This window comes from Gorilla gorilla, chromosome 2 (genome assembly GCF_029281585.2).
Source record: "Gorilla gorilla gorilla isolate KB3781 chromosome 2, NHGRI_mGorGor1-v2.1_pri, whole genome shotgun sequence".
Lineage (NCBI taxonomy): Eukaryota > Metazoa > Chordata > Mammalia > Primates > Hominidae > Gorilla > Gorilla gorilla.
This window is the reverse complement of record NC_086017.1, coordinates 72,014,387-72,026,608: the sequence shown is the minus strand read 5'-3', so window position 1 is coordinate 72,026,608 and position 12,222 is coordinate 72,014,387. Positions and strand designations below refer to the sequence as shown.

Sequence of the window (12,222 nt, the reverse complement as noted above, 5' to 3'; positions counted from 1 at the left end):
GGACTTGAGCATCCAAGGATACTGGTGTCCATAGGGGTCCTGGAACCAATGTCCCACAAGTACCCAGGATTCAACAGAGACCATATGGCCAACAAAGCCAAAAACATTTACTATCTGGCCCTTAACCAAAAAAGTTAAATGACTCCTGCCTTATGTAATTAATTTATTTTTCCTTCTTCTGTGACAACAGCCCGATAAATGCATAAAACATCATAGCTTTCCTGGGCATTGAAAGCTTCCAATAATTATCAGATAGAGAATACCAATCAGGCAGGCTTTGCTCGTTTTGAATTACCTGAAGATTACAGAATACCACTCATTCTCTTTTTAAAACTTTTTTTCGCAGAAGAGTAGAGGAAGGAAAAGGACTTGTTCCGTGCTTTGGCTCTTTCCTGCTTACATCTCTAAGGTCAATAATCTAAGCCCTCCAGGCTGTTTGATGATGTGTCAGCATCTTTTGGCCTATAGTGGCGCTGAGTTACCTGAGTCTTCGTAGGGAAAAAAAAGGAGGAACATTTGGTCATGTGGGCTGTGGTTCCATGACATGTGCATTTAAAAACAAACAGGGAGATCAACAGTCATTAGGGAGATGGAAATCAGAACTATAAACTGATGCAACCTCATATTCACTAGGTTGGTGAAAATAAAAGAGATGCACAATAACAAGTGTTGGTGAGGATATGGAGAAATTGAAACCCTCATACACTGTTGATGGGAATGTAAACTGATGCCACCACTTTGGAAGATAGTTTGATAGTTCCTCAAAACTGTAAACAGAAAGTTACCATATGACCCAGCAATGCTGTTCCTAGGTTTACATCTAAAAGACTTGAAAATGTATATTTACACAAAAACTTGGACACGGATACTCACAAAAGCATTATTCATAACAGCCAACAGGTGGAAAAAACTCAATGTCCATTAATTGATAAATGGATAAACAAAACATGGCACCTCCACATATTATGTGGTATATTACTTGGCCATAAAATATAATTAAATTCTGATACATAGCCCCCAATACAGATGAACTTTGAAAGTATTATGCTAAGTCAAAAAAGTCATATATGATCCACTTGCATAAAATGTGCAGAATAGACAAATTCATAGAGACAAAAGGTACGTTAGTGGTTGCCTAGCCCTGGAGGGAGGGAGGGAGGGACATACAGGGCAGACGAAGGGAAGGAGAATGGGAGTGATTGCTATAGATGGAGTTTCTTTTTGGGGTGATGAAAATGTTCCAGAAATAAATGGTGGCGATGGGTGCATGACTTTGTGACTACAGTAAAAAACACTGACGTGTACATGTTAAAAGAATGAATTTCATGGTATGTGAATTAAATCTCAATAAAGCTCTTATTAAAAAAAATAGGGACACTATTCAGCAATAAAAAAAAATGACCTACTGATACATGCCAAACATGGATAAATGTTAAAATCATTAACACCAAGTGAAAGACAAAACCAGACCTGAGGTTGCCTGGGGTTGAGGGCAGGAGAAATAATTGACTGCAAATGGGCAGGAAGGAACTTTCTGTGGCGATGAAAATGTTCTAAAACTGGACTGCAGTGATGGCTGCGCAAGTATAAATTTGCTAAAATTATCAAATTATACATTTACCATAGCTGTATATTATGGTATGTAAATTATGCGTTTAAAAAAATGCTGTAAAAATAGGAAAATTTCCTAAACTGCTGGCAAAAGTGTAAAGTGGTACATACAATCACTTTGGGAAGCCATTTGGCAGTCTCTAACCAAACCTGAAAATATGTGTACTCTAGGATGCTGCCATTTTACTCCTGGGTGTATGCCCAATAGAGATATATCCACATATTCATTAAAAGGCAGGTTCAAGAATTTTCGTAATCACCCAGACTTGAAAATAATCTACATATTCATGTATACTGAAATGGATAAATATATTCAGGTATAATCACACAATGGGATTTAGCAATACAGAAGAACAAACTACAACTACAGGCAACAACAGAGAGGATGCTTAAAATCACTGTAGAGCAAAAGAAGCAAGACACAAAAGAGGACATACTGAATGATTCTATCTTTATGCAATTTATTAAACAGGCTAAGTGAATTTCTGGAAGTGGTTACCCTTGGGAACAGAGAGTGATTAGGAAGGGGGATGATGGGGGAGTCCTGAGATCCTAGATGGGAGTTTCTTGATCTAGGTGCTTGTTACTCAGGTGTGCTCAGGTTGTGAAAATTCATCAAGCTGTGCATGTATTACAGGTACTGCACTTTTATGTATGTGTAGCTCTCCAATAATAAGTTAAACACACAAATAGGACTGCACCTAGATCCTGCTCTCTCTTTGGCTCTAAAAATATCAGAAAACATTTTAATATTCCCATGTCTTCAAGAGTCAGCAACGAGCACTATGATAATTCAAACAAACCTAGTAGAATGACGCATGAATTTGCCGTATTTAAGGATGGTTCTGTGGTTGTGGTCAAATTCAGAGAAGGCCCGTTCAGTGGAAGATCGTGCCTACTTTGACAATTTAACACAATAGAAACCATTATCCTCCCTAGCTTTCGTGGATAATAAAGGCCATGCATTTTCTCTGTACAGCTGATATATCATATGCTTGGCCCATTTTTCAGGAAAGAGCTTTGTATCTGTCACCATCTCAGCAATTCTGAGCTATCAGATCTTGTACTCACTTGTGATAGGAATTCCTCACCCCCCTAATCCACGTCCTCTGCATATAACTCTCACAAAATCCCCAGGAGACCTGATTTTCTCAGTCAACTTCTCTTGGGAGAAAGCTTTCTAGTTGGGTTATTTTCTTTATTTTTTTTTAGCTAGGTTAAAAAAAAAAATTAGTTCATGTGAGGTTTTCCACGGCAGCCCAACCTAAGATATTTCACAAGTTTGTGAGCTTCTTAATTCTCCCATTGTTCCCAGAGAATGATGCCCTTGACAATCTATTGTCCCCAAATTACTTGAATCTCAAGCATTTCTTGAGGGAACCTGGTGCCTGACTCACTTCTCCTCACTAACCTCAAACAAAATCACACAGACAGGAAGGAAATGATCACATTCTTAAACTCCCTCTCCTCTTCTTTTAGCTCCTTTTCAGAAACATGAGCCTAGAAAATGGGCTCTTTCATACCATCAAAGTGCATGTCACTGCAGTTACTTGTGGAATAGGATCCCATTCCCCCTGTTCCTACAAAGTCCATGTGCCAAAAAACTGTTCCCTTTTGTTGGGGGTGGGGGCACTCTTGAAAGAAAACCTCTCCACATAACGTACCACACTAACAGTAGCCCACTCTATCTCCAGTGTTGATAAATGACACAAGCTCTCCCTTTATTACCCAAGCTCATAATTTTGAAGAAGGATAGCACTGGGTTGGGAAATATCCCTTTTCGCACCAAAAGAAAATTCCTTCTTTTTCCTTCCTCCCTTCCAAGTAATAGGGCTTTGATCAGCCTTGCTCCCCTCAGCATTTCCGGAGCTCTGTGACACAATTCTGATAAATCCCAGAGCCTGAGGGGAGAGGTGTGAGGGTAGAACCAGAAGTTCTAGTTTCCTGGGAGAGAAATTCATATTCATCTCACATGAGCAAGTAGAGATGGAAAAGACTGAGATGCCTGAAAATGATAAACTTATGTTTATCAGATACCGGGGTTAAACTGTTAAATAATAGGTTAAAAAAATAATAAGCAAGTGATTTCCAGTAGGGGTGAGGCTGGCATGGGAGTTCTTGCCGGGGGTGGATGGTAGTAAGACTACTATATACTGGGGTGTTGGGAGCAATTCAAAGGTCCTGATGATATGGACAGGAGACAGGGAAATACTGGCTAGAAGAGGGCAGTTCCCTGGCAAAGGCCCCACCCTCAAATTTGGAGACCCTTGGGCCCTAAGTGAAAACAGACATTCCTGTTTTCATGACCAAAAGTTGCCTTTTGGCCCGCCATATCCTGCTATCCTGTACCCATATAAACCCCAGACCCCAGGCTCCAGAAGCAGACAAGAGGGATGAATAGAAGAGCAGAAGAACAGCAGAATGGCGTGGCAGGGAGAAGAGAAGGAGCATCTGAATGTCAAGGGACAATCAGAGAGGAGACTGGCCACCGAATGGCCTAACTCCATCATCTTCTCACTCGATACCCCTTCTAGCTCCCTATACATCCTGCTGAGAGCCAACTCCGCCACTCAATAAAACCCCCACATTCATCCTTCAAGTCCATGGGCAACCTGATTGTTCCTGGACGCCAGACAAGGACCTGGGTACCAAGAGGTCACTGAGCTGGTTAACACTTAAGCTGTCCACAAACGGCAAGGCTGAAAGAGCCCACTGTAACACATGCCCACTTGGGCTTCAGGAGTCACAGACACATAACCCTAGTGCCAGAGCCCCAAGGAACTCGCCCTGGCTCCTGCACCTGCCCATCTGTGTGCTCCCCCTCCCATAAGGTGTCTGAGCAGCAAAAGGTGACTGAACAGATGAGCCACATTTCTGTTGCATGTCCTTCAAAGCGGGGAGTGGGGTCAGGGAACTCTCCCGTTTCACTGATGTCTGAGCTCAGAGATAAACTCCTGATCAACAGGGAAACACATAAAAAGTAAGACACTTTTCAGAAAGCTTTCTCTAGACACTGCTAGTAAGTTTTGAAGTTACAAGGCAGAAATGCAGACAGAATTATCTATTATTGGTCAAAAGGGCAATTTCTATCATATCTATTTAACAGAATTTATTCCCACACCTGCTCCTGTTTTTCAGCCAGACAGGCTCCCTTTAGCAGAGAAACATATGCATTTAACACCAAGTCCCAATTCCTGGCTGGCTTTGAATTCCTTTTAATTTAAAGTAATTTATGATAAGGAATCTTCCTCTGGGCAAGGCACTTAAGCCAAATATACCTTTAGAGGCTTCTGTCCCCAGTGGGTTTTCTAAGAAGTCTGTCATGTCGTGGTTCCAGGCATCACGGACGGCGGACTTGGACACCACCCTGTCATGCAGACGCTGCTGTGGTCGAAAGTTATTTCTCAGATACTCCACTGACTTGACATGGTCTTGCTGCTCCGTGGTGAAGATGGAATAAAAAGCCTCAAGCTGAACAGAGAACCAGAGAGGGGAGGGGGAAAAAAAAACACAAAAAACATACATCAATTAGAAAAGCTATTTGGTCTAAAGCAGGTGAAGGTGATAAGAGCATGAAACGGTAGGAAGTGCCCAATGCCAGGGCTGCTAAACCCAGCAGGACCTGAGGCTGCCTGCTGGAAACACTGCCAACAGGCTCATCTGGCTGTGGTTTCTGTCCTGCCAACTAACCAGGAAAACACTTCATTTGAGGGCTGTACCGCACTCTGAGTTTGTGCCTCCCATGAGAGAGTCCCAGTCTTTCTGCAGTGCCCTGCTGGAAAGGCCTTTAGCATTCTAGCAAGAAACATAGGGTCACGGTCAAACTGTTATGTCCCGGAGCCAGACTGCCTGGGTATGAATACTAACTCCATCGCCTACCCACTCTGTGACCTGAACAAGCTGCTTAACCTGAGCCACCATTTTTCCTCAATAAAATGGTGATAATCATAACAATATTTACCCAAAAGGATTTTTGTCAATATTAAGTGTTGACAAAATATTTAATCCAAGTACAGTGCTTAAAACGGTTCCTAGCACATCATAAGAGCTTCATAAACATTAGGGATTTAGTTCTTGGCATCTTCCGACATACTAGTGATCAAGTTTGGCAAAGTCGCCAAGTCACTAAATGTGTGACTTGCAAGTCAAACTGCCTAAGCTCAACATTTACCAGATGGGTAATGGGAGATGAACTGTTCAAGTTTTCTGTAACTCAAGCATCCACAACTGTAAAACACGTAAATACTTACCTTATAAAGTTGTCAGAAGTATTAAAATTTATGTAAATTGCTTAGCACACAGTTAAGTCCTCAATTAAGGTTAGCTGCTATCATTATTATTAATATTATTAAGAAACATCTCTTACAAGACTGCCAATCTAACTTTTATGGAAAGTAAAGGAAAAAAATCAGGGTGCCCAAATCATATTTCTATTATCAAAAGGGATTCTTTGGGCCAGGTGTGGTGACTCAAGCCTATAATTCCAACACTTTGGGAGGCTGAGGTGGAAGATCGCTTGAACCCAGGAGTTCGAGAGTAGCCCAGAAAACGAGACCCTGCCTATATAAAAAATACAAAAATCAGCCGGGCGTGGTGGTGCATGCCTGTAGTCGCAGCTTCTTGGGAGGGTGAGGTGAGAGGGTTACTTGAGGCTGGGAGCTGCAAGCTGCAATGAGCTATGATTGCACCATGCACTCCAGTCTGGGTGACAGAGTGAGACCCTGTCTCAAAAACAGAACAAAACAAAAAAGGGATTTTTTTGTGTCCCTCAACATTGTGATCATTAAAAAAAGGTAATTCTGGCCAGGCCCGGTGGCTCATGCCTGAAATCCCACCGCTTTGGGAGGCCAAGGTGGGTGGATCACTTGAGGTCAGGAGTTCGAGACCAGCCTGGCCAACAAGGTGAAACCCTGTCTCTACTAAAAATACAAAAATTAGCCAGGCATAATGATGCACACCTTAATTCCAGCTACTCGGGAGGCTGAGGCATGAGGATTGCTTGAACCTGGGAGGCGCAGGCTGCAGTGCGCCGAGATTGTGCCAGTGCACTCCAGCCTGGGTGACGGAATGAGATTCTGTCTCAAAAAAATAATAAAAAAATTTTTAAAAATAAAAAAAGTAATTCTATTACATATGAGGAATGGAACAGCAACTGAGTGACAGAGACTTGTCCTCAACAGGCCACAAAGTTATTCTTGTCACTAAAAAAAAAAAAAAAAAGTGAACTGTAATTTGAAATACGCAGCCACCAAAAATACTAATAGGAGAAGAAAATAGAATGAAGAGAAAAGCTGAATGAACTGTTTCTGGCCCATCTGGATCCTCTGGTGCCAAATAAGAGTGCTTTCTGCAGGAGAAATGGTCGAATGGTGCTAGAAAGATGCTCTCTGTGCACTGAGTGACTGTCAAGGCTTTGGGGAACCAGAAGGCAGTTAATACTAATGTGGAAAATAAAAAAGGGAAATCACTATCTGGGTTTCTGCAAATTCTAGGTGGTCATCCTGAACCCTGGAACTAACCCCCACTGTTTCTCAAACAGCCTCAGAGAATGACACAGAAAATGACCTGCTTCCAAACAGTCTGCCCTCTCTTTTGTATGAGAAAGCGATGAATTGAGGTAGTGATATTAGCCATGCAAAAATCATTTAAGTATATGAATTCACCTATCATTCTACCTCCCCTCCAATTCCACAGCTTATGTAAAATGATAATAAACCATGGAATTTTTTCTGCCTTTTACATAGAACCAGGACGGATTCACAACCAGCCTAAAAGCCAAAGCAGCCTGTTACTCTTGTGTTACTTCAGTTCTCTGAGTTACTTTACTCTCATAAAAACTCATAGTGTCTCTAGGTAGCATCTGCCTGCCTTCCCATTCTTTCTGCTATTCCTTCTTTATTTACAGCAAAGGAAAGGCAAGACATGACAGAAAAATTAGGAAAATTGGACTGATTACTTTGTCCAAATGTGAGCCACTCAAATGAAGACAACTAAAGATGTTGAAAAATCACCTCCACCTCATGATATGAACTCACTTGACAGGACTACCAAAGTCAGAACTGAATGCATCAAATGTGAGAGCAGGTTTCTGATTTCTCAGAGAAAATAACTTCTTAAAATCATATGAGAAGTATTAACAAAGACCCTCTGGAGACAGCCCAGAAAAAGACCAATCAAAATGATTAAAAAGATGGAGAATAAATCCTGTGAGGAAAGGTTAAAGGAAGTGGAACTGGTTAGCCTGAAGAAAAGGCGAGTAAGGAGTAATTTCATAAAGCCCCTCATATGTGGAAGATGCTGACCAGCTCTTCTCCATGTCCAGAGAAGACCAAATAAAATGAAATTGGCTTAAATTAAAGCCGTAGGGACATAAGTTTAATAGAGAGAGACACTCCTTAACTTTCAGGATGACTTTTTAGAGAAATGGACTGGGCTGCCATACATCGTGAATTAGACCGGAAATTTTCTGGAAGAGACAGCCATCTGTCCCGAAATAGTTTAATCTCTGAGATGCCAGAAAAGAATGGCCTGTCTCAGAAAACCGTCTCAGCAATACGACTCTGAAGTTTGTTTATTCTCTAGAATACTTGCTTCTTTCAGAGCCAGCATTAAATTCTCCTAAAAAGTTTATTTCTGAAGCCTCAGGAAAGAACAAGTCACATAACTGTAAAAATGAGGCAGGTTGTGAATTTAACACAAAAATGCTTTCACTTAAATTGCTATTACGGCTTAATGACATGCTACGGTTTAAAAGCATGGTGGCTTCCTTGTTATTAACTTAACTTGCCCCAAGATTTTGAAGAAAGGATGTGATGGTTCTGGGAGTGAACTGATGACCTGAACGATATTATATTGTCAACTGGATCACAGTTGCGCTTGACAGTCATACAAAAGAGGGAAAGGAGGACAAGCTTAGCACACTCATCAAATGTCCTTCCGTGGGTTGGCGGCATTCACTAAAACCCTGTCATTTTTCTAACTTAAATGAAAATCGCCAGTGGCCTGTCTCTTTGGCAACTGGCATGCTTGGCCAGTGAGTTAAAAACCTCCAGGAGCCTTGGATTGGTGAGAGGAGTCTACATTTCTCACTTTGGCAAGTGGGCAGTGATGAAATCTACTGATACATCATTACACAGCAACTTCAGTCTGTCCTCAGACCCTGACCCTTGCCTTGGACCTCTACTTTGTTTGATTCCAAAAGGTGCCATAAGCCCACCATGAGAAAGTGTCCCCTGGAGTTGTGCAATATGGAAATCAGGCTGGAGCCACAGAACAAACCATCCGGACAAAGTTGTGTCTTTCTGGGTCTTTGACCGGTCCTATGTTTGGTCCGTAATCTGTTCTGCTTTTCTAGATCTGGTTAATAGCTAAACAGTGATCCTTGAAAAATATATATGAGATCACGTCATGTCTCTGTTCAATACTTTTTAACAGCCTCCCATCCTTAATAGTGGGGCCCTTATGATCTGGCCTATGCCTAATTCTCCAAATTCAAAACCCTTACCCCTGCTACCTGGGTACAAAATCCTGTTTTTAAACCCTACTTGCTAAATGTGTGACCTTGGTCAAATTATTTAATCTTTCTGTGCCTCAGTGTCTTTATTTGTACAATGGAGGTAACAGCATTACCTATTTCCTGTGGTTTTTGTAACTATTCAATGAGTTGTGATATATAAAATATTTGGAATAATTCCTGGCACACAGCAGGTGCTCAGTAAGTACTATCACTACTGTCATTATTATTTCATGAGGAATGTGGTAACTACAATTGTACTCTAAGCTTACAACAACTGTAAAATGCTGTATCAACCTTCCCTTCCTTATCCCCCTTATATTTATCAAACCTATGACATGCCAGGTACTTCTTTAAGTACTTTACAGACATTATTTTGGTTTCCAACTTCTTTTTAGCTTAAAGTAATGACATTAAATAATGACATTAAAGTAGCATTACAGAACACTCTTATTGTATCATGAACACTAGCAGCCAATATTTGCTGAGTGCCTATTACATGCAAGGCATTGTGCTGAGACTGGTATGTGCTTTCTCTCACTTAATCCACAGAAATCCCATGAGGCTGGTGGTAATATTATTATTAATAGCAGTATTAGTATAAGTTTTATTGACTAGTAAGGAAATTGGGCTTAGAGGCATTGAGTAACTTGCCCAAGGTCACTGATATAGTTTGGATCTGTGTCCCCACCCAAATCTCAGGTGGAATTGTAATCCTCAATGCTGGAGGAGGGGCCTGGTGGGAGGTGATTGGATCATGGGGACGGAATTTCCCTCTTGCTGTTCCCGTGACAGTGAGTGGATTCTCACCAGATCTGGTTGTTTAAAAGTGTGTAGCACCTCCCCTTTCTCTCTCTTCTTCCTTCTCCAGCCATGTAATGCATGCCTGCTTCCCGTCCACCATGATTGTAAGTTTCCTGAGGCCTTCCCAGTCATGCCTCCTGTACAGCCAATTAAACCTCTTTTCTAATAAATTACCCAGTCTCACGTAGTTCTTTATAGCAATGTGAAAATGGACTAATGCAGGCACGGGAACCAAGAGGTGAAGTGAGGCTTAGAATAGCAGGTCTGTGTGACTCTGTTTTGTATCCTCTCAGCTATTTCATGCCACAGGCATAAGAGGCCTTAGCATTATCCACTGAAAGAGCCACACTGCAGTGGAGAAATGGATGCAGTGATAGTATAAGTCCTGAAACAATTCCCTTTAGCTAACCTCAAGGCCATTCCACACAGGGCACCCTGCATCAGCCACATACATCTATCTATCTTCATCCTTCTGCACTCTGAATAGAAACTGCCAATAGCCCAACACAGAAAGAACTGGGAGGCATGAACAAGACAGCAGGCCCAAGGAGAAAATCCTGTCCACCTCCCAAAGCCCTCACTTTTCTTGGCTGATCCTTTGCCACAGCAGGGTAATAAACACACTTGGATTTATCTTGACTTTAATACAACTAATGAAGTCTTTATCATTTAGTAAAAATAAATGAAAGTTTTTATTTCTATAATATTAAATTGACTCTTAAACTTTTGAAGTGAATGTGTAAAACATTTCTTTCTTTTATCCCTGCTTGGGGATTTGTAATTGCAGTTTAACTGGTGCTGTTTCAAGAACAATTTTAACCTTGAATTGCAAATGTGTTGGCTCGAAGTGTATATAAATCATTTCAACTTAGTTTTTATTATAAAAGTATTACAGAGAATAATTAGTTTTTAATCTGTTGGTTCGAATCAAAGGCAAGTTGAAATCTATTCATGCCCTTCGTGTGTAGCGAGAGCTCCTGTCCACAAGACTTGGGCAGGACACCACTGTGGATGAAAGGGAGAAATGAGAGAATACCAAAAGTAATATAATTACGAGCCATTAAAAGGCTGATATGTACAATAGTTTAAGGGATGGGCATATAATGGCAATTAAACAAAACCAAGGTCCATTATTAGCACAGTAAGGAACCCAAGGATACTAACTAGAAACTGGAAAATCTCACCTAAGGTCATGGAGATTATTTTAGCTTCACCACACATTTGAGGGATGACAGGACAGGTCGTGTTTGTTGCCTCCTTATTAAACAAGACAATGATAATGGAATATTAAATTCCCAGTAGCCTGGAGCATCCAAAATTTTACTTACTGAACCACAGCTGCAAACGTAAAATCTAAGAACAGCTAGCTAAATGCAGGGCCATGCCCCTCCTGTGGCTACAGTCAGTTTTGCATGAAGGTGATTATAGAAAGGGCTTTATAGAAGGAAAAGGACTTAACCATAATTAACAAAGAAAGCCATCTCTCTTGGATTAATATGGCATCTTCACCCCATCATTAAAAAACCTCCTTCATTCACATGCACTGCACGTCATATGTTGAAATAGAAACGTTCTGAATTAAGTGACTCACCAGTTGTCGTGGCCTTGAGATAAACCTTACAGCTGTGACAGCCAGTAGCCACATGTGGCTATTCCATTAGAAATATGGCTAGCCCTACATTTGCAGTGATAATATTGTGGATACATTTGATTAAATAAATTATACTACTAAAATTAATCTCACTTGTTTCTCTTTACATTTTTTAACATGATTACTACAACATTTTAAATGATGTGATTTTACTTCTACCAGACAGTCCTGCTTAGGAGGCTGGTGATCATTTAATACCTGCAACAACAACAAAAACAACAACAACAACAATGCCTAATATCTCCCAAGCACTTCCTGTGATGTGCATTTTATACATATTCTAGTCTAAGCATTTTATACATATTCCATCATTTAATCTTTATTGTGACTCCATCAGGGGGGTATTATAATCATGATGTTACAGAGGAGAAAACCGAGGCACCAAATAGTAGAGTACTTGAGTAATTCGGCCGAAGAACAAAGCCATAAATGGAACCCAGGCAGTTTGCCTCCAAAGCACACAGTCTTAATTTCAAAGAGCTGCTCTACTGTTTCTCACAGATACCTTTGGTTAGAAAGGGTCATGCAATTAAACCTTTTCTGTCCACTCCAGCTTACTGTCAGAAAAAAAAACCAAAAAAAATCACACATCTAAAGGTAAACAAAGTAGATGCAGTCAGACTTATTTATTGCCTTTTTGACA

General features: G+C 40.8%; 1 protein-coding gene across 3 annotated transcripts in view; it reads right to left on the bottom strand.

The window, feature by feature from the left end:
• PTPRG (protein tyrosine phosphatase receptor type G) overlaps positions 1 to 12,222 on the bottom strand; it is a 730,401-nt gene that overhangs the window by 121,281 nt on the left and 596,898 nt on the right. For all 3 annotated transcript variants that reach the window (XM_004034399.5, XM_004034398.5, XM_055383012.2), the window contains exon 8: positions 4,890 to 5,082. In XM_004034399.5, coding sequence (XP_004034447.3) covers positions 4,890 to 5,082 — 193 coding nt within the window. The remainder of the gene's footprint in view (positions 1 to 4,889; positions 5,083 to 12,222) is intronic.